Below are 26914 nucleotides of genomic sequence, written 5' to 3' on the forward strand. Positions count from 1 at the left end.
AGAATAAATACCAAAGCGAAAGACAGCTTTATTCCTTGACTTGACTACAAGAACAACAAGAAGAGACCTTATTGTAATCCCCCGACTACAAGCACAAAAGGGACCCCGTTGAAATGAAAATACTTCAACACACAGTTAAAGATGGAAGACTCTCTCAATTGTCACTCTTCCTTCTCGACGTACTCGTCCTCACTCTGGCTCCAGCAGCATTTCAGAATTGACCTGGGAGACCCACAGCAACCAGCGCCAGTGAAACTCTGGTAGATAATTGATCCTCCCTTCCCGAGCATTTCACAGCTCCTTTCCTCACACGTGTATCCTTTCAAGTTCAAGTTGAAATCAAAATCAAGCTCTTCTCCAGAACTACGACTGTGCAGAGCAAAACAAAACTCCGTGGGTTGGAAACAGGCCAACACCCTTTCAAGAAGCTTGGTTAAGTCTAGAACTTTCGAGTCATATCCAACGGCTTCAAAACTAGCATAACTGAAGCCATCCTCAGGTGTAACATGAATAGTCGAGATTGCATCTCCTTCGATTGAATTCATGGAATACCCACAGGGATCAAAGTCAAAATCACAGATCTCTGATTGGGGAAGAATCTTTCTTATGCCAGAGGTTTCAGTCATGACAGCACCAGACCTTGACTGCGTTTTATGAAACACTGCAGCCCTATTCTTGTCCAACCCAGTCATGCACATTTCTAAGGTATAAACCGGATCCATATTTTCCATGTGTTCAGCTGAAGCAGAGTAGACATGTCATTTCTGCTGCTTCTCAGCACCACCCAACAGATAAGCTCTACTGCCTGCTCCAAGTTTGCCAAAATAGCTGTTTAGGACAGCTACTTCCTCATAAAAATTGCAGTGTGGATAAGGCTGAGCACCAGGAAATATAAAACTCCCACGGGAATACCTCACTGATTTCACTCTGAGTTTGAGGTCACCAGCAAACTTCAGGATCAATGGAATTGAAAGAAGCAACTTTGTAGTCCCACAAGTTTTGAGTATGATTTTGTAAGGGAAGATGAAAAGACTAGATTCTGAGAGTATATAGGAATCGACTTCACCATTCGATAATGAGGACACAATGGTGCAATGAGCTGGTTTTAGAATTTCATCCAACTGGTAATTTGAAAAAGTTCGAAGCCCACGACCACCAGGGTCAGCAAAGATACCAGGTTCAAAAAATGATATTTCAAGCCTTTTTTCAAAACCTTCAAATCCAATGGCAGAGACTGGCAAGGCCATCTTAGCTTAAGAGAGACAAGTGCTGATTGAAAGAGAGGATCGGAAGGATGAATGAAGAGACTAACCAAAAAGCAAGCAAAATATAAAAGTTTCAATTACTACAATTCTGGTGATTATCAAACAACTAGGAAAATCTCAGGATGGCTTCCGAGCGCACTGCACATACAAGATAAACAAGCTACAGGTTCGTATGACACAGTTATGATATTAAAAAAACATGACATAAATTACATTACAAGGGAGCTAAACTCACGTTGGAGTAAGCAGCAGATCTGAATTTCTTGATTCCTCCAGCAGGTCCTACGTCCTCAATGCTGTATCCAAGGGGAGCTTCGTATAATAATGATTTACTACCACTAGACTTCTTCTTCCCACCTTTACACTCCATTAGATCATTCAGTCTTCTTCCTGTCAAACCTGTAAAAAAAAGGATCAGATAAACTCGAGGCAGAATGAACAGAGGAAAACAAACAATTCAGCATTAAAATTTATGAACCTGATAGTGACAACCACAAGTTATCCAGCACAAGAAACAAGAACAATGAATCCAGATGTTATGCTTAAAAAGTGGAAAGGTTTTATCAAGTTTATACATCAAGTAAAGATATCCAGGAAGGCAAAAAGGCGACACAGAAACCTTTGCAAGACGAAAAGAAAGCACTTAAATTGCAGGAAAAGCCAAGGCAAAGAATGCCATGGAACAAGTAGCAGTGTTAAAATAACAAATGTACTCAGAGGAAAAAGAAATCAAAATCGAAACTTAAAACTTGAGCAGGGCATACAGCCATTGGCAACTCCCCCCCTCCCCCCCCCCCCCAACAAAAAAACAACAACCAAAAAAAAAGAGCCAAACTGCAAAATCAATTGGTTTTGAAAAAATCACAACAGATTAAGATCAGTGGCAAAGATAACAGCCTTTTAGCTCTCCCCCCCACCCCCACCCCCACCCCCACCCCAAAAAAAAAAGGAAAAAGAAAAAGGAATTAGAAATCTTCTTTGGCGAAGGTATACAAAATAAAAAATAAAAACTGGAGCCAAAGAAAAAGGAACAAAGAAAACATATAATTCAAGAATAAATCATTGGCAAATATAAGATGGTTACTCCAACTAATATTGGCATAATTACTCACAATTAAAAAGATCAACTTCCACGTATGTGATTATAATAATTTTCTTATTATGGATGATAACAACAATGTGAAGTGCAAATAACCTAGATACAACATGCAGAAAATATTTAAGAAAAAAAAAAGAACCAAACCACGTGCGAAGAAAATAATATAACTGGGAACAATAACATAAAACAGGGTCCCAAAACTCTGGCTCATAGCAACACCAAAGCTTATCAATTGCCAAAAAAAATTTATATAATTAAATAAATAAGAAGGCTCACAGAAAATTACCTTGATTCGAAAACACACAATGCAGCAGAAACCTCAAGCAGCCGCACAAGCCCTAAAAATCCAAGAAACCAAATCCCAATAAACAAATATCTAAAAATTCACTAGTAGATGCAAAACATAAAGGGCAGTCCAACAAATAACAAGAAACTAACGTCTTACCTCTTGTATTTACGTAATTGACGATAGAGAATAGGAAATTTGACAAGAGAGATCGAACAAACTCCAATTTCGTGCTTCTGAATGACGGGGTTAGTCTGTCTTAATTTTTCTGCAGAGACAAAAGTGGTTGAAAGAAGATGGATTTTCTCACTAAATTGAGGAGCCACCCAATGCGTTATATATAGAAGCAGAAAGCGGACAGCTTGTGGTCGATGACCGTGCCACGTGGTTGAATGAAGTATGATATTACGGTCTTACCCCTCCGTGATTTGGCCTAAGTAGCTTTAATTTTACGGTAAATTGGAATTAGAATTAATGTATGATACGATTGGACTCCAGCTCATCTGCGTCTTTAACTTAGTCATCGGGACTCAGGTCTGGTTAGACTTCAGCCTAAAATCGCTGAAACACAGGCGCTTTTAAGGCTTTTCATCCTTTCTTCTTTTTTTTTTAACCCTTCAAAGAGGAGGATGGCAAAAAAGATTCTATGCACATCCGAATTTCTCGAGGCATCATGCAACTTCGGGGTTTTTTCTTTTTTATCAGAACGGCAACATTGTATTAATAGTAAACCAATTACAGTATAGGTGGGCAATAGCTCTTACAATCGGCCTGGACTTGTTCCAGCAGCCAAACTAGGAAGTTTTCCTTCCATTCAGTATTTTGTTCCAAAGTAATAGCTACTTTAGCTAGTTTATGGCTAACAAAGTTGTTCACCCTATTTGTAAAGGTAAAACAACATTCATCAAATTTTAACCTAAGTATCCTGATGTCATGTACAATTGTTGCTATCACTACGTCCTCCTCCTCACTGCACACTGCTTTCACTACTTGACTACAGTCCACTTCAAACTCCACACTTCGCCAACCTTGCTGTTGTGCAACTATCATGGCCTCTCTTAGAGCCTTTGCTTCTTCGACCTTGGGACTGGCACAGCTAAAATTTGGAATAGCCCGGGCCCCTCGCAATCTTCCCAACCAACCCCTGGCCACCATTCCCTACCCAGCTCTATCAGCTTTAAGATGCAACGTAGCATCTGAATTCATCTTAACCCAACCAACCCTTGGTTTCCTCCAACCTGTCGAGCCTTTATCCTTCCTCGCATGATCTCCTTCTGTTCCGTTTTCCCAATCCTGAGCTTCCTGGTACTCCCTCCACTCCCTCAATGCTTTCTCCACTGCTACCCTTGGGTCTCCATTCCTTTCCTCAAACTGTCTTGCATTCCTGGACTTCCAAATTTGCCACAGCAAGTTGACGGTCAGAGTAATGCGCTCCCACCCATTTTCCTCCTTTGCTGCCCCATTTAATTCCTCTCACCAGTGCCAGAACCTGTTTGAAAACAACTCCAGCCCATCCCAGTTCAGTGGAGCAGCCTTCCATATCACCTTGGAGTGGTCACATAGAAACAAACAGTGTTCTATAGTCTCTGTGCTCTCCCCACAGCATTTACACATGGGATCGCCTTTGGAACATCGCTCTCGAATCACAGCATTAACTGGAAACACCCCATGCAAACATTTCCAAATGAAATGTTTCAGCTTGTGCTTCATATTCAAGCCCCACAAAAAGTTCCAGCTCTGGCTATTCCCTATTCTTGTGCAACTCGACCCAGTCTCTGTCCCCCACCGTAGCCCCCTCTTTTGCCTTTTCTTTGCCAATCTATAACCCGACTTAACTGTATACATGCCAGTAGAAGAAAAGTTCCAATATAAGCTATCCTTCCGTGGTTGTACTCCAAGTGGGATTCAGTATATTCTTTCCATACTCCTCCTCAAAAACTTGTTTGATTAGTTCCCTATCCCACTTCCCTTCCCGAATAAGCTCACTTACTTTCTGGATCCTCTTCCATTCCCTTTTCCTCATCCTAACCCTTCCATCCTCTGAACTAGGAAGCCAACGATCCTCCCAGATGTATATAGAGTTCCCATCCCCCACTCTTTTCCTAGTCCCTTCCTCCAATAACCCTTTTGCACTAAGTAGACTCTTCCAACACCATGAATCCCCATTAGATGCCCTTGTATTCCAAATAGACAGACCTTTAAAGTATCTAGCCTTCATTACCTTACTCACCAAGAGGTGTGGCTTTGTCAAAAGCCTTCAAAACTGCTTAGACCATAATGCTAAGTTGAACTCATGCAGCTCCCGAAAACCCAATCCTCCATCTGCCTTTACCTCAGTCAACTTCCCCCACCTAAGCCAATGAATCCTATGCTCATCCTTTCTCTGACCCCACCAAAATCTCGCCATCTCCGAACATATATCCTTACATAAGGTCAGTGGCAACAAACAACAAGACATTACATAGGTAGGTAGGACCATTACAATAGATTTCAACAATACCTCTTTTCCAGCTGGAGTCAAAAGCTTCTCCTTCCATCCAGTGAGTCTTACAGTTGCTTTTTGCCTAATGAAATCAAACACCTGCCTTTTGGACCTCCCAATGACCAATGGCAAACCCAAATATTTGCTCTGCGATACCTGCCTCATTCCCCGCAGCTCAGCCATCACCCCATCTTTTTGTGCCTTCTTGACATTTCTGCTGAAGAAGATTGAGGATTTCGCAACATTAATCATCTAGCCAGAAGCTCGTTTGTACACCTCCAGGATTCTCCTCAGATGACCAGCCTTCTCTCCACTTGCCTTACAAAAAATCAAAGAGTCATCTGTAAAAAACAAATGAGACAGTCTGGGAGTACCTCTTGCAATCCTCAAACCTGTCAGCCGTCCTTGTTCATTTGCTTGTTTTAATAGGGAAGAAAACCCCTCAGCACAGATCAGAAACAAATAAGGGGATAGAGGGTCCCTTGTCTCAGCCCTCTAGATGGTCTAATAAAACCTATTTTTTCTCCGTTAAAGTTCACTGCATAGGTTACACTAGTTACACAGTTCATGATCCAGTTAATCTATCAAGGACAAAACCCCATCTTAAACATCACCTTCGCCAGAAACTCCCACTCAACCCTATCATACGCCTTGGTCATATCTAGTTTAAGCGCCATATATCCCTCCTTCCCAGTTCTTTTATTTTTTAGGAAGTGAACACATTCATGGGCTACAAAGATATTGTCTAAAATCTGTCTGCCCGGAACAAAGGCAGATTGAGACTCACTTATACATCTACTAAGAACAGTTTTGAATCTGTTGGTTAGGACCTTAGAAATGATTTTGTAGAGTACATTACACAAGCTAATTGATCGAAAATCAGACATAGTACAAAGGGCATCAGTTTTAGGAATCAAGCTAATCAAAGTTTCATTGATTGACTTTAGCAGAAAACCAAAATTGAAAAAACTATGCACAGCCCGAATAACATCAAATTTGACAATGTGCCAAAATTTTTGAAAGAAGGCAGGAGACATACCATCAGGTCCTGAAGACTTGTTTGGATGCATTGAAAAAATTGCTCGGCTTATTTCCTGATCAGTAACTGGCCTGATTAGATTCCTATTCATCTTAGTGGTTACAGTATGTGGGATTCCTTGCAAAACTTCATCAAACTCACCAGGGTTGTCTGACGAAAACATATGTATGAAATAGTCTAATATCTCCTTACAGGTCTCCTCCTTTCCCTCACATCATTCCCCATTCCTCTTTTTCAACACACTGATCCTATTTCTTTTCCTCCTACCAGTCGCCATAGCATGGAAATAGCTAGTATTTTTATCCCCCTCCTTAAGCCACTGCACCCTGGCCTTTTGACTCCAATAAATTTCCTCTTTATTGTAAGCCTCAGCCAACTTCTTCTTAAGGTTTATTAGGTGTGCCCGTGAGCCTTCATCAGTCCTTTCTTTTATTTCATTAATCTCCTTTTTCAACATTTCAATCTGTGTCCTTGAGTTTCCTGCCCATCATTTGCTCCATCGCAATAGGTCCATTCTAACCTGTCTAATTTTGCACTGCACTTTATATAGCCTAGATCCCTGCTGCTGCTCCCCCCATGCCTTCCTTATTACCTCCTCAATATCCTCTTGTTGTAGCCACCGTTGATCAAACATAAACCTTTTCTTTCCTCTCCTGTTAGCAGGTCTAGTATCCAGCACCAACATGCAATGATCTGAGGCCTCGGTGTCCACATGTAAACACTTAGCTCTTCCCATCCTCTCTACCCAATCTTTGTTGCCTAAAATCCAATATAATCTCTCCTTTACCTCACCCTCATTTCCCCAATTGTTACTCCAAATCCATGGTTTGCCTTCAAACACAATATCTATCAGTTCATTGTCGTTCATAAAGGATCTGAAATCTTGAAACCTCCATTCTGACATCTGGTTCTCTTCCTACTTTTCACTATTGGAAACAATATCATTCAAATCCCCCATAATAGCCCAGTATTTACCTCACAACACATTTCTCCTAGTGAGAACTTTCTATTGCTCTTTCCGGATACCTACATCTGCACTAGCATAGACACATATACATCACCAGTCACATTTTGCTTCGTTGTCCTCAATTAACACCTCAATAGTGAAGCTAGTAAACAAGATTTTCTTTATCACCAACTCCTTTTTCCACAATACAGCCAGCCTCCCTGCAATACCAACTGGATCCATCACAAAGACATTATCAAATTTAATCCACTGTTTCACCTTATTTAAGTAGCTTTTCTTCTTCTTTGTTTCTGACAGGAAAACTAATTCCGGAGAGTGGAGTCTCACGACCTCCCTCAATTGGGAAACTTTCAAGGGGCTCTCCACATCTCGACAGTTTCACACCAGAGCCTTCATGAAGACCCCGGAGCCCCTTGTAGGGTGGACTCCATACCCTCAGATAGATCCATCCATTCATTAGAATCAGCGCCAAACCTAACCCTCTTCCAGTTCTCTTTTCCTACTCGCCCCTCAGAATCCTCCCCATCTTCTTCCTCCAGCTTCCTTTTCCCATCGCCAGCTCCACGCAGCTCCACATTCACCTCTCCCAGTGGCCTCCTCTTACTCACCTCCAGCACTATTCTTTTCCATGTCCTACTCACCCCTTGCCTTCCTGTAGACTTACTTTTCTGTCTACCTCCCTTCCCCCTCCCTTTACTATCCCCAGGCTGTGACTCATCATCCCCCCTCTCCTTAATCCCTCATTGATCTTGTCCCCCTCAATATGCCCTTGTCCCCCATCCACCCACATCAGATCATCCCAACCTTCCCTCTCCTCCACAATGCTTCCCAGACCCTGTAAATCCCTCAGCCCCTCATCCCTCCCATCTTTCCCATTTTCCTTACCCCTCCCATCACTATCTTTCCTAACCATCGTAACCCTGTTGTGCACCTCTTCCCTTGCAGCTTCCCCTTTTCCCCTACCCCTCTCCTCACCTACACCCTCCTCTTTTCCATCATTTGAGACCTGATTCGTGGTCAACTCCCCCTCAGACCAGTCCTTAGAATGTGCTGCCTTATAGAAATCCTTCGTAGAGGTTAGCAGGAATTTATCCCCAGGCCTCGCTTTATCTGTATTATCTCATGCCTGACCTCTCACCTCCTCAGCACCCCCATTCACATTACTATTCCTGCTCCTCCTATTTGGACTTCGAGGAAGACTGGCTCTCATCCAGCTCCCAAATTGAGCGCCCCCTAGATTCAACCCCTTCTGCCCGCAAATTCGTTCAGTATGCCCAATCTTGCCACATCCAAAGCAGAATTCTGGGCATTTTTCATATCTAAACGCAATCCACCTTTTCTCACCATTGCAACTCACCATGATTCCTCGAGGCAGTGGAGTAGATAGGTCAATTTCTACTAAGAGTTTCAGATGTTTGCCCTCCTTACCCCCGCTTTGTGGCACTATCACGTCACACACCTTTTGGAAAATACTGCCTATTTTCCGTCCAGCTTCTTTCATAACCCAATGCAATGGAATATTCCAGATCTGGACCCAGATTAGTGTATTTCGCAAGGCCTCTTCATCATCCTCCAATCCTTTTTTCCACCTCAGAAGCACAAGTGGCTGCCCATCATAAATCCATGGACTTCGATTCATCACAGCAGTCATATCATTTTCTTTTTCGAAGATGAACTAGAACAAGTTGCGTCCTATTTCCATCACCCGAACATTCTTTGCCTGTGACCACATACTAAGCGCAAAACTCCTCAATCCACCTATATTTGCCTGCCTATCCCCTCAAACCCTCCCTATCAGACTCATCTTACATTCCAGTACACCTTTTGGTATCTCATCCTTCCCCAGACTGACTTCATCGCGTTCCTTCTCAGAGAGATTAAACCTTCGCAGGATTTCTTCAATGTTCTCCATCCTCCTCCCACAGTGGAACCACTGCTTACTCAAAACCTGTACAAACCAGTCACGATCCAGAAATAGTCTGCGTTGTTTCAACGCCACCAACCAAACTCCAGTACCAAAACCTGAGAACTAACACACAGACACAGAATTAGAAGATCCAAAACACGAAGCGAAACTGGAACACATGATCAAAAAAGAAAAATAAAAAATGAAAGATGGCAGCAAGGATCGACGCACCTAGATCTCCAAGGACTGGGACATCAGGATAAAATACGCTACATTATCTAGAAATCCAAGCGTATATCCAGAGCGAGTAGATGAATTCGGAAAGTTTCCTACAGTGGAAGGTTTTTGAATTTGGCGGTTGAATTTTGATCTTATTTTGGGAAAGTTTAATTTGGGAAAGTTTGTTGCAGAAGTTTCTAACACCCACAAGAGGCAATTTTCTCTCTCTAGAAACGAGAGAAAACGCTCTCATAGAGAGAGACTAACCCGCATCCTAACTTCGGGGTTTGTTTGGTTGAAATTTTGAGAAGGAAGCACTGAAATTGTAACATTTTACTGGTTTACCACAGAGCAAGGAACGTTTTTTGTAGTAAATAAATAGTAACAAAAAAGCAGGTCAAGGGTCCAACCAAATTGTCATTTAATTAAATATTTTCTTTTCTTTTCTTTCTTTTTTGTTTTTGTGTCAAAGGTTCAATTAACCAATTTCATTCACTAAAACTTATGTATGGACCAACAATGAGCTTAGGCAGCATCGCCAGAATATTAATGTTAAACCATTACAGTCTTAGCTTCAAATTAAAATGACGCATCAACCATCAATTGGAAGCCATCATGTAAAATATTGCTCTGGTATTAAAATTATTGACGTGATAATAACATCATCCATGAACCCATGAAAGAAAATATTAAGCGATAAAAGAAGTGGAAATATATTTCTTTCTGTAAAATTGTTATTATTTAGTCTATATATTTTCATCATTAGATGCATAACACATAATTTAAATTTGAATTTGAAACTCAAATTTTGCATATGTATCGTATATCCAATCGTAATAATATATACACCAACAAGATATATATGATTTATTCAAAATTTTTTGTCGCACGATTGCATTTTGAAATCTTGATCACTAGACCATAAGTGGTTTAAAAAGATACCTCGTAATTTTTGCAAGTTCAGTGAAGTGACTAAAGTCCAAACTCCGCTGTCTTGCCACCGGAGTCCAAACAGAACCAAATAAATCCTTCACTCTCTGGCTGCGGGCTGATCCAACGATTATTGGAATGAACCATGATAACCAATGGTCCGAAGGCCCACAATGAAATATAAAATCCTCTATCCTAAATTCTTTCATTCGTAGACTTATGGAATGAGATCATTTTTTTATTTTTTTTGAAGCAGAAATAGGAGAAATTGATGGGATATTTAGGTACTTGTTATGATTTTCTAAGAGGTTTTACCCAGTTAATAACTCCTAATAAATCTGCAAAATTAATTGATTTTGACCCCACTTACAGCCAATTAAAAAGGGTTACGAAAGAATTATAACTAACACCTAAATTGAGAGAAAATCTGCACGCATTTTTCTTTTGTATATAAACATTGAAATAAGACTTCCGACTCTTGAGTCAAAAGTCTTGCAATATGTTAGGTGACGGAAACTCGAGACTTTACTTTGCACTCAACAGCTCGATAGCATTGTGGTTTCTACTACTTTGAGAAAATTGTCTACAAAGTAGGGTGGATGTTTTAGTCAGATCTAGTCAGGACTGTTCACGAATCGAGTCGCTCGCGATTGTACGAGCTCAAGTCGAGTTCGGTCAATATCGAGCTCGAATCGAGTTCGAGTTAATCAAGTAGAGTTCAAGCTCAAAAACATTAAGTTTGTTGGCTCGCGAGCTCGATTATATATATATATATATATATATATATATATATATATATATTTTAATAATAAAATTACATATATATCCCTAATATTTGTTAAAAAATTATTATTTTATTTATTTTTTAAAAATAAAAATAATAACTTTTTTTTTTATTTTTTAAGCTTGAGTTCGACATTTTGAGCTTGTCGAGTTCGAGTTCGAGTTTCATAAAATTAACAAGAGACTCGGCTCGATAAGACCAAAACTCGACTCGACTCAATTCGTTTGCACCTCTAGATCTAGTTCAACTTTTGTGATTTTAATTTCTTTACAAGTTTGCATAAATCTTTTAAGTGTAGCCTAGCTATTTAATATGGTCATTCATATGTTATGACTTAATATGTTAAAATATATAAAAGGTGAGGAAAAGATACGGTGTAAATTTTTTTGTCACTTTGTATTTATTTATTTTGTTTAGCTTCCCACTAAAAAGCTAAATAGTAGAAACTTTCAATAAGTGCTAAAATCACATTATACAACTTAGTTAAATCTTTTAATAACTATTTATTATTTTTCTTTATAAATTTTTTCTTCGAAGTTGCACAGGCATGAGCGTGCATTTCCCAGCGGTTAAAATTGGTCTCGCATTGGAATTTAGGCTGATAAGATACCACTACCCGTGGTCGGATAGACTGACTGATGTCCAATAGACATCCCAAAAAATTAACTCAAAAATCTTGGGTACGCCGACCCTATCCTGAATCACCCTTCAGTCGTCTCAGGCTTTGCTTTCTTTTACAAAATTCTCTTCTAACAGTCAATGATAATGGAAGATCTGCTTGCCTAAAGAGAGCAGGTGTTAATATTTCAGAACATCAAATGAGAATACCAATTCTTTTACCTGCTCATTGAACCAGGTATTTTTGCTTCTGCAAGTGCAATCTCGAGAATAATCTTGTATTGAGTTGAAATTCTTTGTGGGTTTCATGGATTTTTTGTTGACTTCAGTGTAGTATAAAGATGTCAGCTTTTCCAATTATTCCCAATAATGGCTTAATAATTTCTCAAGAAAGATTCAAACTTGATGTCGGAGAACCAAAATTTTTAGGAACATATAGAAGTGTAGCTAGTTCATTTTCTAAGTCATATCATAGTTTAGTTTCTCTGCCTTTATTGGGATGGAATTATGGTCATTGGACATCCCAACATAGATTATATTTGCATAGTACTAGGTTTAAGTCACTCAGCAATGAGACGAGACAGGCAGAAACCCGCTTGGGGAAAAAGGTGAATTATGGTACGAGAAGGAAATTTTCAATAAGATTGCGACCGAGGTTAAGATTATACTGGAGAAGATTGAAAAGGGTTTCCATAAGCTCGATTTTAAATGGTCTTGGAACATTCATTCGTAAAAACGTGAGAAGAGTGACCCTTTCGACTTCTGTTGCGGTTGTTTTGGGGCTCTGCTTTTTGTTTCTGAAACTGACTGCAACGTCGCCTCCTAAAGTTGTTCCCTACTCCGACTTGATCATGAGCCTGCAAAATGGAATGGTGTCAAAGGTTCTTTTCGAGGAGGGTACTCGTCGGATATACTACAACACAGAATCGTGGGTGATGAAAGATGCTCAAATATCAGAACGTGAAGCTTTAGCTCCTGGAAATAGTATAGATGATGGTCAAGCCGGCAATGATGTTCTAAAAACGAGTCAAATGGGTAGCAATGTGCTTAATAAAATGGTGAAAAGCCGAGCTTCTACTCCTTTATGGCAATTTTCTACCAGGAAGATTGATCACGATGAAGGATATCTTCTTAGTCTAATGAGGGAAAAAGGAACTTCATACAGCTCAGCCCCTCAATCACTACTTGCGTCAATCAGGAATTCATTGATAACAATGCTGTCATTATGGATCCCATTAACTCCTATCATGTGGCTTCTTTATCGTCAACTTTCTGCGGCCAATAGTCCAGCTAGAAGACGAAGGCCAAGTAATCAGTTGGTTACTTTTGATGATGTGGATGGTGTGGATACTGCAAAAGTAGAGCTTATGGAGGTATCCTCAAAATTTTGCTCATTAAATTTCATTTGCAGACACGCTTCTCATTGTTGATTTTTCCGAGAATGCATATTAGAACTAGAGATTGTAACTAAGAGGAAGTTTAAATGGCCATGAAATTCTCTTTGAGGACATGATTCATGTGGGCCCGCCTGTGTAAATGCAGCTAAATATAGAGCAGAGATTGTTAGTTCAACCTTTTGACTGCTCTGTGGTACCATTTGCGCTTGATGTGTGCAATGCTATTTGTCCCTTTCTTAAGCTGAACAATTGTTTGGTTCAAAACTTGGATATAGAAAAAGGAATATCATTCATAAGGAAAGTTCTGCAATCTTTAAGTTTTGGCAATAATCTTATCCCCAAAGAAAAAAAGTTTCAGCAAAATAACTGTTATGAGAAAATATATTACATGCTGTTCTAAGCAGTATTATGGTTTTTTTTCCCTTTTATTTTCCTAAATATCTTTCTCTTTTTCTGGTTTTACTAAGGATGAGTACAAGGAACCAGGTAACCCATTTACTGGACCTCTTGACCCTTAACATTTTTTGAAACTTAGTGTCACTCCTCATTAAATCAAGTATTGATCTACAACATTAGTTGTCCAACTGCAGTTTAAAACTGTCTTGGTAAACTTGAATAGTTTATAGTTCAATATATGGAATTGGTTTCATACTCCATCATAGATGTAGATCACTAAACATGGTTTGCTTCTTAGATGAACATTGGTATGCCAACCACTTGGTGTACTTGCTTTAGTTACCAAATCTTATACTCAGGATGATTATAGACACTAATAGTTCTCACCTATTTTTGGTCTGGAAATGAGAAAGTCAAATTTCTCAGCATCATTATATGAACAATAGTTGTGATTGAATTTCTGCTTTGATTTTCACTTTCAATACTGCTTGCTAATAGTAAGAGACATACCTTTGTTACTATGAAGCAAGAATCCTGGAGATACACTTACCATGATTGGGCTAGGTTAATGATCATATATGTGTGATGATCTACTTGCATATTCCGGCGTCCAAAAGTATAATGCATACTTTTCTTAAAATGAACACAATTCGGTCATAGAAGGTAGCTAGACTCACTTCTTTCTTCTTTTTCCTCTCTCTCTCTCTCTCTCTCTTCGTTTGGCATTGACTGTCTGTCTAACCTAGATTGCTATATTTTCCTATATTTTGTTAAGCCTATGCATAGTTATCAAAACTGAATAGAAGAGGGAGGTAGTACAAATTCCAAACTTGAGTCACTTGAATATTTTTCAAGGGCTACACAATGATAAACTTCCTTTGAGTTAGCATACAGTGCATAAAAGTAGAAATCTGAAAACAATTGGAATGAGAATGTACAGTTGTGTTATTGTTTGAACATTATTAACCATATTTATCTTGTTTCTGAAGAGCACATTGGAAAGTTAAAGTAGCAAATGTTAACTGAATATATCACCAAATCAATAAGGACAATGTGTCTTTCGGCCTTTTGAGATTCTGTTTTATATTCTGAGCTCTGTGGTGTGCTATCAAGTAAGTCTTTCATGCTAGACTGATTTACTGTGTTTTGGATTAAAGATTCAACAATACAGCATGAGATGCTACCGGAGTTAGTTTCTTTTATTGCTGTGTGGTTTTGCATACCCCTGGTCACTAAGTATACTTTTGTGTCTGTCTGTGTGAGAGAGCGCTTGCATGAGCCTACATACACATAATTGTACACAAAATTACAACTGTTTGTTGCCATTGGGATTGGTTTTGATGCACGCACTTCATCTACAGATAGTATCGTGCCTACAAGGAGCAATAAACTACAGTAAGCTAGGAGCAAAGTTACCCAAAGGAGTGCTACTTGTGGGACCTCCAGGAACCGGGAAAACATTACTAGCCCGTGCAGTGGCTGGAGAAGCAGGAGTACCATTTTTTTCAGTTTCTGCCAGTGAATTTGTTGAGTTATTCGTTGGAAGAGGAGCAGCACGTATTAGAGATCTATTCAGTGTTGCAAGGAAAAATGCACCTTCAATAGTTTTCATTGATGAACTTGATGCTGTTGGAGGAAAACGTGGGAGAAGTTTCAATGATGAAAGGGATCAAACACTTAATCAGGTATTCTTTCACCCTGACTCAGGTATTTCTGCCTTTGTATATTTGAAAGTGTTTAGCTCTTAAACAATCCAATAATAATATGAAAAATTTAAGGGACATTAGGTGTGCCTTCTTGGAAGCTACGGACCAGGACATAAATATTTTAGAAAGATGAACACGCAATATATAAAGAGTTGAATTGTGTTGCATTAGTAGCATGAGCAAATTAATGAGAACTTCTTTGATGTGTTGCGCTAGAAACAGATTTATGTTTCTAAGGACCTGAAGATGGTAATGCATATGAACTGTTAATTGAACAATCATAAATGAATAACAAAAACTAGTTGCTAGAATCACCTAGAAATATTTGCAAGAAAAGCTCATAACTTCAAATTCTCGATCCAGAACAATGATAGTAATCAATGGTACATGGCTATTATAAACCTGATAAAATTAAAACAAAAAAAAGTGCAAAAGACAATTCACAATTATATTGGAAGCACAAACCAATGACCTTATCCTGAAGCTAACAATTGTTCAGTCTCTCAGGAGTTTGAAAGATGGTTCAAAATTTTTGTATTTAGGTCTTCTCCACTTGATGTGTCTAAAGTGGTCCCAGTAATGAGGATACTGGTTCTGAAAGCAAGACTACTAGGTTTATTTCCATTTGAGATTTTGTTTTCACCAGCTTTTTTTGTGGTTGTACTTGCCATATTCATTATGATCTTCAGTAACTCTTAATTTTGAGTATCTTAAAAGATTGAAGAGCTTTTATTTTGTATAATTTCAATTTTCATTGACAATTCCTTGGCCTTTGCAGTTGCTGACTGAAATGGATGGCTTTGAGTCTGGAACAAATGTTGTTGTTATTGCTGCGACTAATAGACCTGAAGCTTTGGATCAAGCTCTTTGTCGACCTGGCCGCTTCTCCAGGAAAGTTTATGTGGGAGAACCAGATGAAGCTGGGAGGAGAAAGATTTTGGCCATACATTTTAGAGGGGTGCCTTTAGAGGAAGATATGGACCTTATCTGCAATCTAGTTGCATCTCTCACTCAAGGCTTTGTTGGTGCTGATCTTGCAAACATAGTCAATGAAGCTGCACTGCTTGCTGCACGCAGAGGTTAGTTTAAGATGTGCTGCATTAACAAACTAAATTTCAGTTCTCTATCGGTGCAATCTTCTCCGCTGGTTAATTAAAAGAATGGTACTTTTTTTTTTTAAATTGAGAGCATCCTAGAACAATTATTTTCACCTCCCTAGACTCTTTGTAGGTCTGGTTTAGTCTATGGCTCGGCTCTTCTTGGGCGAGTACTTTCAACTCTAGCGGCATAAGCTCTTTGAGTCTCACCTCCCTAGAAGTCAGGTGCTATTACGGCTACCAAGAAACTCTACCTTATCACTGGTTGAGAGAGTTTGGAGGATAGCTTAATGTGCGTAGAAAATGTCTCCTGAGCTAGCTAGGAACATAAATGGCATAGCATCCTTTTTTAAGCTGGAGAACTGTTGCTTTATGCATGATTGTTTCTTGGACATTTTAGAGGTGGTTATGGGTATTATTGCAGGAGCTGATTAGTAAACTGAAAGCATGGTGTGGGAAGTTTTGATCGGCCAAAGGATGTTTTCAAAGCATCTTAAGAGCTGCTTCTGAGAATCAGCTTTGTATACCTTAAAAGCAGTTAAAGCAGGGTCTACCGCAAAAATAAAAATAGCTCAAAAGCTTTTAGATTCAAAAGTGGTATAATCAGCTGATTTGAAGCAACTGATAAACTTTGCTGCTAAATCTCTTGCTACTGGTTTCCATTTCTTGAATATCTGAAATTGCTTAAAGGATTTTCCAGTAGCCTTTTGTGAGATGTCGAGAATGGTGTTGGTCATTTAATGCCTTCTGATTTGACCTTGCAAAATCTATAGCTGAATTTTCAATTCTGCTTGTCATATGCTTTCCTGATCCACAGGGGCAGAACGTGTCTCCAGGGAGGATATAATGGAAGCGATAGAAAGAGCCAAGTTCGGGATAAGTGATAGGGATTCGAGTTCTAGTACCATAGGTAGGGAGCTAGGAAAACTGTTCCCTTGGATGCCTTCCCTAATGGGGAGGAATGATACGAGACAGGAAGGAACGGGTGGGCCTCTGGGCTATCAAACTCTAAGTTGATGAGCGCGTTCCCGTTTGTTGTATCCGGTCATTTGACCTTCACAAGTATAATTTTGATATCTGTAGATGTAGCTGCAATAATCTTTGCTTCCATCGAGATGGGGTTCTTCTTGTTTATAATTTTTGTGCCGATCTGTAAACCAGAAACGTGATATTACTCCCACTTAATTTCTCCTATGATAAATACATTGGAACGTGGTTAGTATCTGCAAATTTACGTTTTATGGCAGCTTTACGCCTTGTTTGGATTGCTGTTTTTTGTAGAAAAATTACGTCGTTTTCCGTAATCACATTTCCCTATTATCTTTTTTCCCTTACATACATCAAATCGCTACAGTAATTTTTTCATGAAAAATCATGAAAAATGCAATTCAAACACAACCTTAATTTTTGGGTTAATAACACTTTGCCTTCCTGGATTAGAGTGGTAGTTCTACTTTGTCCTCCTGAACAATATATATATATATATATATATATATATATATATATATATATATATATATATATATATATATACTGCCTAGGAAATGTTAAGAAAGATATAATCTGCAACTATTTATCATTAATTGAACCAGTAAGAAAGGTATAATGTAAATATAATACTCAAAATTAACATACTTTATACCAAAATATTTATTGATAAAAATATTATATATTTCTATGGCAAGGGAAGGTGTTACTATAAAAAAAAAATGGGTGGAGGAGGAAGGTGTTACGATGGCAGAGGCAAAAGAGGGGAGTGAGAAAGATGGGCAATGACAGGGAGAGAGTAAGAAAACCAGAGAGCATGATGAGAAAAAAGGTGGGGAGAATACTAAAGGTCTTGTTTGAATTGATTGTTTCCGTCAGAAAATATTGTCGTTTTCCGTTATCACATTTCCCTATCACCTTTTTTCCTCACATATATCAAATCGCTACAGTAATTTTTCCATGAAAAATGACGGAAAATGCAATCCAAACACAACCTTAGATAGGAAAAATAATTCGTTGCTATTTGAATGGGATGGTGGAACAAAAGTCCCTGATTAACCCAATAATACCAATTTCATGAATTTAGATCTTCTATTGTGATAGATTAATTGTATGATTGTAAGCCACCTTTGATTCCAAAACATGTCTTGTTCGTAGTGATAAATTACACCTAAACCCACTCCAATATTTTGGAATGAAAAAAAAAAAAGTGAAGTGAGATTTGCACTTTCAAATTAGCTTCTACCACTTATTGAAAGGATATTATTTAGCGAGAAGATTGGAGTGCGAGTGGTTAAAATAAGAGTGCAAATATCAATTCTCCAAAAGAATAGTAGTTTATTAAAGATTATCAAGCTTTAATAAAAAAAAATATTATTTGCACTCCCATGTTTTTAACCACATTTTCAACATAAAATAAATGTTGGGAGTACAAATAATAAAAAATAGAGGAAATAATAATATTTCGCTTTTAGCAGTTATTATCATTAATTGAGTATTCCCATTCCTCCGACCATACGGCAGGCGCTAGAATATGGTCGTTGTCAACATTGGCAACTGATTCCCTTAGTGGGCCTTCCAGACGATTCGCACAGATTCTTACGGTAAGAATTTGTTGTTAATAAAAGGGAAAAAATCCGTGAATCTCTGAAATTGGAAGGATACGGTCCAGGAGTAGACAAAAGTGCTGCCGCTTTGGGCCAACCATTTGTATGTATTAGCTCATGGCCTCTTCACGCCTGAAAACGACGTGCGCTTGTCCTCCCAAACATTTCCAGGATGGATCTTTTTGCGTCTTGTGACAATGCCAACATCAATGCCCACCTAATCGGATGCCCGGTCCCCGTCGCTTCACTTTTCTTCCCATGTTCGTTGGAATCCTGGACGCAGCGCGGCAGGATCTTCGATGCCGTGCCTCCCCAAGTACGGAAACTCACCTTTTTTGTTTTTTTTCCCGTCAATTGTCATCATCTAACTTATTCTTATTTTAATTTTAACCTATTTTAAAAAGGTAATTCAACAGGATTACGAAAAATCGACTGAATCATACGAATGCATTAGTCATCTATATGGATCTAAGAGAAACTACATACAGGATCACGTAAACTCGCTAGCAAAGTGCCTTTTGGCGACTTCTTGTGAGCCCAGCAGCCATTGAACACTTCAAAGATGAGAGAAGGAAATGGTAGTGATCTACGGGTTTAAAGTTCTTCATGCAACACGGCATGCTCCAACTTGGTCTTGGACCGCGGAAGGAGGACTCAGACTCATCGTCAAGGAATTTCTCTTCTTTAGATGCGTGCAACTTGTTTTTTTTTTTTTTTTACGCTTTCATCCTTCCTCTCATCCTTTTCAACGACCTTTTCAACGACAAGAATGACTCTAAAAACCCTCCTCTAATCACGAAATAATGTACATGAATACATGACCAACAATCCCTAAGACAATTCACACGGCCACATGATCAACAATTGTAACAACTCTTCCATAATCACCAAGCAATGCACGTGAAACAATGACTACTTGACCAACAATTGAGACAATTCCACAGCGAATTCTAGGGAAGACATGATCAAAATGCATTTCACGCAAACTTGCAATTGGAAATTTATGCTACTAATAATAGCACCCTACTAAATAAAGTCATTCGAGAATGAGTTAATTCACACTCCCTTCATTCTCAATCCCCGCCTAGTGTGTTTGGATAGCCAAATAACGGCCAGAAATTTTTTGCTTACATCACAAATACAATTTTCAACACACTTTTTTATCTTTCCAATTACCTTTTTATTTCACGTACAATACATCACATCACAAAAAGTGTTATAGTAATTATTCCAAATAATATTTCAAATAATCTCCTGTCCAAACACTGACTCAACTGTGCTCCTTCGTTCCAAATTCACGCCTAATACAAATATTGATTCAATGGTACGAGCTATCGATGCGTCACAGGTTGTGAAGATAGAACCGAGAGGTGTGGATAATAGCCTCTCCTACACATTATTTTTGGACATCAGCAAAGCTGAATAGTGAATACCAATTGAGAAAGGCCACTAAATATTTTACAAAATACTACTCTATTATTTCAACAACAAAAGGTGAGCTTAATGTACATTGCACAAAGCAACAACAACATGACGACCAAGAACCTACTAGTTGCTAATCAATCTTCATTTTTTTGCTTTTGTATGTACATTTGCAACAGTCGTTCAACATTGGATTTGCAGCCTTATTTTTCTGCATTTTGGGTATATACTCATTATGTCGGCCTGCAAGTTGCTCTTTCTTCTTGTTATTCAATGATCGTATACATGACTTGTTGCTTCGGTCCTTCAAAACCAGTCTTCAACTCGATTCCATAGCCTGGTGATTTAGTAACCTTGTTCCTCAGTGAAGAAGGACTTCAGTCTCCGGTTCAGCTCTTTCCTGTGACTTGAAGGAAAATATGTCAAATGGAACATCTATTTACAAGGGACAAAACCACTCAAGCCAATTTTACGCATCTATACCTCATCAAAAGTCGGTCCATATTCGAGGTAGATAAGAGACCTCTGTTTTCTTCAGCTCTTCTAAGGAGGTAGGGCATAATCTGCTCTACAGGTCCAAATGGCAAGTACTTGCTGACTCGAAATCCTGCATTTTTCAATCCAAAAGACAGCGTCTCTGCCATTGCATAAAGTTGAGCGAATTGGAGCTTCCGGTTATCCTTTCCGATTCCCAACTCTGTTGCCTTAACCGCTGCAAATTTCCCTGTTCATCATCAAAAGCACACAACTTACTCGTAGAAATGTATTGTGATTGAGTTCCTCAAACGTTATCATATTTCAGATTCTCTACCTGATTCAACATTGTGTGTTGCAAGAACTACGGCGCCGGATCCACTAGCAACCTCTTCAAGCAGAAACTCTGCGCAGCTATTATAGCTTGCATGCGTTTCTTGGATATTGTTTTGAATAGGAGACTCCGCTCCCAGAGAAGCTGCTATTCCTCGTTCGCTCGACATATAAGCACCCCTCACCAACTTAAACCCCACCGGCACTCCAGCTTTATCTGCTGCTTTCTTTGCCTTTACCAACCTATCTTTTGCATCTTTTAGGTAAGCTTGAATTGTTCCGAAAAGTAGAGGTTCATCATCTCTATGATACAGGGCAGCCGAGGAGTACGTCAAGTAATCAATTGCTGGTTGCAGGGCAGTGTCCTCTGCATCAATTAGTAGTGGAACATTGGCTTCCATACCCTTTTCACAAATCTTGAATAATCTTTCATGAGTCAAGAGGAGATTTCGCTCTTCCTCTGGGGACAAAGGCTCTGGCTTTTTTGGGGTATGATAAAAGGGGCTTGAATCTGAGAAAATTGGAAAACAATTAAGCTTCCAGGGGAGATGGAAAGCACTATCCCTGTATTCCCATCTCAGCAAATCGCTTACTCTTCTAAGCAAACTAGGGGGACAAATTGCACTAATCTTCACTACAACAAAGCTAACCTGTTCCAGAAAAAATCCAACATTTTCAAGCACTTTGCTAATTTTTCAGATATAGCACATGCATAATGTTTACAAGCACAAGAGAAGAAAAGTGCGTTACTGTTTTTTTTTTTTTTTTTTTTGAGAGGAGAGGGGGGGTAGGGGTGTGGAGGGGGAAGGTTTTGGGGCGTGCATGGAAACCAATGACCAGAAGAGGGGGAAAAGGTAAAAGAAAAGGAGATTGATGCAAGCAGCTTACAGAGGACGGTGGCAGAGAGCTTGAGTATTCAACTGTCCTGATAAACTCCATCATATTCTGATCGCAGGATTCATAGTCCGCAGCATTTTCCAGACCGTAATCCAACATCCCTTGCAATCCAGCAGGATCCCATAGCCTGGTGATGGTCCTACCTGCCTCCTCCAAATTTTTACCGGCACAGAAATGATCATAAAAAGTATGTTTTATAGCTTCCGATATAACCTGCTTCAAGATAGGCGTTTCCATAAGCCTGGAATTCATGACCCACAGGCCCATATCCACCATGGGGTCAACTGCAGCCATTTCCAGGGTGATCAACGATTTCAACAGCCTTGGGGTGGAAACCGTTGAGAATAATCCCTTGACGTCTTGAAAATCAACGATGCTGTCTCTGGAAGATTGAGTTGGGGTGACGGTGGGATTGATGGAGAAGTTGGCCTCACTGTCGGCTCTTTCCACTAGATTTAAAGGAGAAACGGCAGCAGCGATCGGGGATGGAGCAGAGCTAAAACGCCGGAGGAGGAAATATGGGAGGTTTTGGAGAAGCTTGGGGCACGCGACACCACGAGTGGCCATGCCCAAGGCTGATGGCGAAGTAATTGCGGTCTGTTACTGCGGTTGTTGGCAAGCCTTCGGTCTTTCTTCACGTATGGGGTGGTTGTTGTGTTACTCATGTACATATATAGACATAGATACACGCGGAGCAACAAAACCATTACGTTACTTATTACAGGATCCTTCGTGGCCCCCCGTACTTGTGTGGGTCAGAATCGGCGTAATTAATGGTCAAATGATTTTGTGAGTCGCGCCGAATTTTAGTTCGCGGTAATGAATACGTTGGATACAGTCATCCAAGGCGAATTAACGGTTGGGGGGGGAGGGAGGAGGGTCTGGCAAAAGGAGGTACGTCACGTCAAGACGAAATCAGGATGGTACTGCATAGTCATTTCCCAGTCATGTCTTACTGGAATCCGACTCAGCCCATGCTCACGTCCCCCTGGACGCCAGCCAGCTGCTCTCCACTAACTCCTTGCTTCCGCTTCTTCTGTCTTTCTTCCTCGCTTCCCGCTGTTTTTTTTCTTAATAGCAAGTGGTAACTTCTTCTGGTGCAGAGGATTAATCAGACTGGAGATTTGGTCGACTTACTTACTTTATACCTTGTTTGGATTGCATTTTTAAAATTTTTTAAAAAAAAATATTACTGTAATAATTTAATATATGTAAGGTAAAAAATGTGATTAAAAAAATATGTTTACAAAAAACGTAACAATTTTTTAAAAAAAATTACTGTCCAAACAACGCCTTAATACTATAAATTTTATCGTCACCACTTATATCTTTAATGAAAATTAGTTTTCGCATGGTTATACTAGATTGTAGTAATAACTCCAACAGAAGAAATCGCACCCCTAAATTACAATACGAGCCCGTAGGTGGTCCGACTCATTTTGTGTCTGATAGTTATCAGCATGTCCTGTAATCAATTCGTGTATACTATCTCATCGTGTAACCTTAAAATAAGATTATATATAGTCTAAAGAATTAGTCTGACCAAAATGTTGATGCGTCCTAAGTTAAAGAAAATTACAATACAAGGTCGCTCTTGGCAAACTAGAATGAACGAGTATTGCCGAATTAAAATTCCAGATTTACCCTTGACCCAAATGGAGTTATCGTGTAGTAGTACAAAATTAAGTACTCCAGATAATTTTTCCCAACCGTGGGTGAGTGTGGAAAATCCAATTTAACATGTGATATGTATCAGTGAGTTTGTTTGGACAAGCCAAATTTGGTTTGTTTAATTTGTTTTCACAAATCCCAATCACCTTTTTATCTTCCCAATCACCTTTTTATCTCACATACATCACATCACAAAAAGTGTTACAGTAAATATCTCAAATAAATCATCCAAATAAACTCTTATCCAAACAAACTCAGTTCCTCCTAACGTACCTTGGGAAGTGGGCGCGTCCGGTTTTGCATGTTGCAGGCCAGGGCCTAGGGAGTTGGGTCAATTGAAGTTTTTTAATTAAATTTAAAAATACAGAAAATCAAGAAAGTTAAACTCTAATTTGGCGCTGTTACGCTATGAAAAAACACCAAATATAATTTGTTAATAAAAATATTACGCATTGATTTTTTCTGTGTTACTCAGGTGTTGCTCTTAATACTACTCTTTTTCTACCTATAAATAGAGATACCCTTGCATTCAACCGCATCATCTTTTCAACTCAGTATATTCCATGCGTGGATCCTTATACTACTATATTCTCTACTTTTTAAGATATGCAAAATATGAGATTCTGACTTGTAATCGTTTTCATTTATTGCTTGATGGGGCCTCACGCGTGAGGCTGCCCGTGTGTTGTACTTTTATTGTATCCAATATGTATAGTAGTTGTTGGACAGAATTCTGGGAGTTTGGAGGGAATTTCTAACAGTAATTAAAGAGGACGTAAGAGATAATAGGTGACGAAAAGGGAAAAATCGAAACTAAAATGATTCAGTTCTACGTCTAGTTCATATAATTATGCCAAAACAAACCAGTGATGTGAATTGTGATTTAGACATCATTTACTACAATAGATGAAACTAATAGAAAGGTCTTTTTTTTTCCTACTATAGTGAGCTGGTTTATCGTTGTTCCCCCGGATGCAAGGTAACGAGCATACGTTATTTCTTCGCTCTACTGTTAGCAATGTCCAGAAATTTGGGGCCTATTTAGAACCTGAGTTTTTTGAGAATTTATCTAAAACTTTACTGTAGTGCACTGTAGAAATTTTTGAAAAAAAATTATAAAAATTTTTGTAAGGTGAAAAACTTTTTTTTTCATTTTCTTTTTTTTCTTTCTTTTTCTCTTTCTCTTTCTTTTTATTTTTCTTTCTTTCCTTTTTCTTTTATTTCCTCTTCTTCTTCTTCTTCTTCTTCTTCTTCTTCCTTCCCCCTCCCCTTTCCTCATTACCTCTCCTCTGCCTCCCACCTCTGCTAGCACCACCTCTGTTCTTCTTTTTTTTTTTTTTTGCTTTTCTCCTCTCCCCCCCTCCCTCTCCCTCCCCCGTCACCCCCAAACTTTTCCACCATTCCTTTCCTCTCCCCTCTACCCGCCACCCCCTAGGCCTGCCACCCCCTTTGCCCACTCTCCCCCTTTCCTCCCCTCTTTCCTCTCCCTCTCCTTCGCACTCCGATGCTTGAGGAAGGCCGGCAGCTGTGCGTTATTTTTTTTTTGCTTTTTCTCTCCCTCCCTCTTCCCCCTTCGCCACCTACCCTTCCCCTTTCTGCTCTATGATTTGGGACCAGACCGTGACCAGATCTTTTTTTTTTGCTTTTCTCCTCTCCCCCCCTCCCTCTCCCTCCCCCGTCACCCCCAAACTTTTCCACCATTCCTTTCCTCTCCCCTCTACCCGCCACCCCCTAGGCCTGCCACCCCCTTTGCCCACTCTCCCCCTTTCCTCCCCTCTTTCCTCTCCCTCTCCTTCGCACTCCGATGCCTGAGGAAGGCCGGCAGCTGTGCGTTATTTTTTTTTTGCTTTTTCTCTCCCTCCCTCTTCCCCCTTCGCCACCCACCCTTCCCCTTTCTGCTCTATGATTTGGGACCAGACCGTGACCAGATCGTAGCCCCCTCTCCCTCCCCCTTTGCGATCTGGTCGCGCGACCAGATCGCACCTAGCAGGAGGGGGAGGGTGGCGGGGGGAGGGAGAGGGGAAGGGAGGAGAGGGGGTGAGGGTGAGGGGAAGGGAGGAGAGGGGGTGAGGGTGAGGGACTCAAAAATTTTTTTTTAGGTTACCGGCGTCGGAATAGGTGACCGGCGCCGGGAGAGGTGGTGGTTGGTGTGGTGGGTTGGGTGGGTAAGGAAGAAAAGTTTTTGGAAAATTTTTTATGTATAGATTTTTGAAGTGTGTAGATAAAAAACTTTGGAAAGTTTTTTGGGGTTCCTGTAGCAAAAGTTGTTAAAAAACTAGTAACTAAAAAACTAGGGTGTCAAACAGGTCCTTGGTTTGTCATCGAATGTTTATAAATTTATTCAATTGCATTTACAACAACAGTGCATAGCCCCTTGATACAATTCCGCAGCTGAAGACAATGACCAAATGCCAAACACTGCTCTTTTTTATACAGCATTATTGGTGTTTTTTTAATATAATTATGATATTTGTATAATCTAATCTTTTTTTTTTTCAAAAACTATAACTATTGTATAACCTATCTATTATAGATTACATGGGAGAGAAAGCCTAAAGAGGTTGTGTTTGGAACTAGCAGGTACACAGATCTTACTAAACCAATAAAGTGATTTGGCACAATTTTTAAATTACTTTTGCTACAAGTAAAATTTAAACCCGCACCTATAATCCAAGGAAGAATTTAAGACCCTCCTTGATGGCCACTAAGCCAAGCTCAGTGTTTCTAATCTATTATATTATGCTAGCATTAATGGTGATGTGTAAGAATTTGAACCATGATCAAACCAAGCAGAAGGAACCTGACAACAAAGCACTGCTGCACCGCACCGTTAGTATTTGAATCCCAATTGGCGAGAAATTAATGGGCTGAAATGACAAAAAAGCCAATAACTCATACTGTGTTTGCATACCTCATTTAGGGGCAGGAAAGTAAAACGTCACACGATAACAAATCCCAGCCGAGTGGTCCTGTATCTGAAATGACAAAAAAGCCAATAACTCGTACTGTGTTAGCATTCCTCATCAAAGGCGCAAAATAGGTAAAGCGGCAGGATAGTAAAATGACATCACAATAACAAATCCCAACCGACTGATCCTCTATCAGGGCCTAGGCCTGTCAATGGGTCGGGTCTAGACCCGGATCCGGATCGGATCCGTGAAATTATTACGGGTATCGGTAGGGATTTAATTCCGTTTTCCAGATCAGAATCCGTTTTGTCAAACAAAAAAAACGGGTCGGATACGGAATATAGTATTCCGGCCCGTATTAGACCCGGATCCGGATATAAATGAATTAATAATTTAAAAAATATATATTGATCAATATAATTT

The 26914-nt window shown here is 39.5% G+C and overlaps 4 protein-coding genes and 1 pseudogene across 5 annotated transcripts; 1 reads left to right on the plus strand and 4 right to left on the minus strand.

The window, feature by feature from the left end:
• Window positions 1–6: 6 nt before the first annotated feature.
• On the minus strand, window positions 7–1804 carry LOC113701933 (S-adenosylmethionine decarboxylase proenzyme-like; annotated as a pseudogene).
• A 2004-nt stretch (window positions 1805–3808) lies between these two features.
• LOC140011081 (uncharacterized) lies at window positions 3809–4868 on the minus strand. Its single transcript, XM_072059208.1, has 3 exons — window positions 4544–4868; window positions 4128–4305; window positions 3809–4034 (listed from the first exon to the last, which is right to left on the minus strand). The coding sequence occupies exons 1-3, from the start codon at window positions 4866–4868 to the stop codon at window positions 3809–3811; spliced, it is 729 nt and encodes a 242-aa protein (XP_071915309.1).
• Window positions 4869–5384: 516 nt separating this feature from the next.
• On the minus strand, window positions 5385–7075 carry LOC140011082 (uncharacterized). The gene is made up of 4 exons (XM_072059213.1): window positions 6692–7075; window positions 6439–6616; window positions 6172–6321; window positions 5385–5473 (listed from the first exon to the last, which is right to left on the minus strand). The coding sequence occupies exons 1-4, from the start codon at window positions 7073–7075 to the stop codon at window positions 5385–5387; spliced, it is 801 nt and encodes a 266-aa protein (XP_071915314.1).
• A 4601-nt stretch (window positions 7076–11676) lies between these two features.
• LOC113702269 (probable inactive ATP-dependent zinc metalloprotease FTSHI 3, chloroplastic) lies at window positions 11677–17421 on the plus strand. The gene is made up of 4 exons (XM_027223388.1): window positions 11677–12968; window positions 14750–15073; window positions 15873–16173; window positions 17009–17421. Exons 1-4 carry the CDS (start codon window positions 11937–11939, stop codon window positions 17206–17208), a joined length of 1857 nt encoding a protein of 618 aa, XP_027079189.1. The 5' UTR covers window positions 11677–11936; the 3' UTR covers window positions 17209–17421.
• Window positions 17422–20241: 2820 nt separating this feature from the next.
• LOC113701246 (proline dehydrogenase 2, mitochondrial-like) lies at window positions 20242–22565 on the minus strand. 2 transcript variants are annotated; one of them, XM_027221799.2, is made up of 4 exons: window positions 21903–22565; window positions 21019–21664; window positions 20691–20931; window positions 20242–20607 (listed from the first exon to the last, which is right to left on the minus strand). In XM_027221799.2, exons 1-4 carry the CDS (start codon window positions 22476–22478, stop codon window positions 20553–20555), a joined length of 1518 nt encoding a protein of 505 aa, XP_027077600.1. In that variant the 5' UTR covers window positions 22479–22565; the 3' UTR covers window positions 20242–20552. The 2 variants fall into 2 exon arrangements, with proteins under 2 accessions (XP_027077600.1, XP_027077599.1); XM_027221798.2 differs by having other exon boundaries at window positions 20424–20613.
• Between the last annotated feature and the right edge of the window lie 4349 nt (window positions 22566–26914).

The sequence above is a fragment of the Coffea arabica genome, chromosome 7e, assembly GCF_036785885.1.
Source record: "Coffea arabica cultivar ET-39 chromosome 7e, Coffea Arabica ET-39 HiFi, whole genome shotgun sequence".
Taxonomy (NCBI): Eukaryota; Viridiplantae; Streptophyta; class Magnoliopsida; order Gentianales; family Rubiaceae; genus Coffea; species Coffea arabica.

Bases quoted from the DNA above. Each gene is read 5' to 3' on its own strand.
- LOC140011081 (XM_072059208.1), bottom strand. From the start codon at position 4,868: ATGAAGGCTAGATACTTTAAAGGTCTGTCTATTTGGAATACAAGGGCA. The intron at 4,306-4,543 runs GTACAACCACGG...GGGTGTTTCCAG, and splicing joins TATACTGAATCCCACTTGGA to TTAATGCTGTGATTCGAGAG. The intron at 4,035-4,127 runs GTGAGAGGAATT...TTGGAAGTCCAG, and splicing joins TCAAACAGGTTCTGGCACTG to GAATGCAAGACAGTTTGAGG.
- LOC140011082 (XM_072059213.1), bottom strand. From the start codon at position 7,075: ATGTCAGAATGGAGGTTTCAAGATTTCAGATCCTTTATGAACGACAAT. The intron at 6,617-6,691 runs GTTAGAATGGAC...ATGTTGAAAAAG, and splicing joins TGCAGTGCAAAATTAGACAG to GAGATTAATGAAATAAAAGA. The intron at 5,474-6,171 runs GTATGTCTCCTG...TGTTTTTTACAG, and splicing joins CAAGTCTTCAGGACCTGATG to ATGACTCTTTGATTTTTTGT.
- LOC113702269 (XM_027223388.1), top strand. From the start codon at position 11,937: ATGTCAGCTTTTCCAATTATTCCCAATAATGGCTTAATAATTTCTCAA. The intron at 12,969-14,749 runs GTATCCTCAAAA...CTTCATCTACAG, and splicing joins CAAAAGTAGAGCTTATGGAG to ATAGTATCGTGCCTACAAGG. The intron at 16,174-17,008 runs GTTAGTTTAAGA...CCTGATCCACAG, and splicing joins ACTGCTTGCTGCACGCAGAG to GGGCAGAACGTGTCTCCAGG.
- LOC113701246 (XM_027221798.2), bottom strand. From the start codon at position 22,478: ATGGCCACTCGTGGTGTCGCGTGCCCCAAGCTTCTCCAAAACCTCCCA. The intron at 21,665-21,902 runs GTAAGCTGCTTG...TTTCTGGAACAG, and splicing joins GCTCTCTGCCACCGTCCTCT to GTTAGCTTTGTTGTAGTGAA. The intron at 20,932-21,018 runs GTAGAGAATCTG...GATGATGAACAG, and splicing joins AACACACAATGTTGAATCAG to GGAAATTTGCAGCGGTTAAG.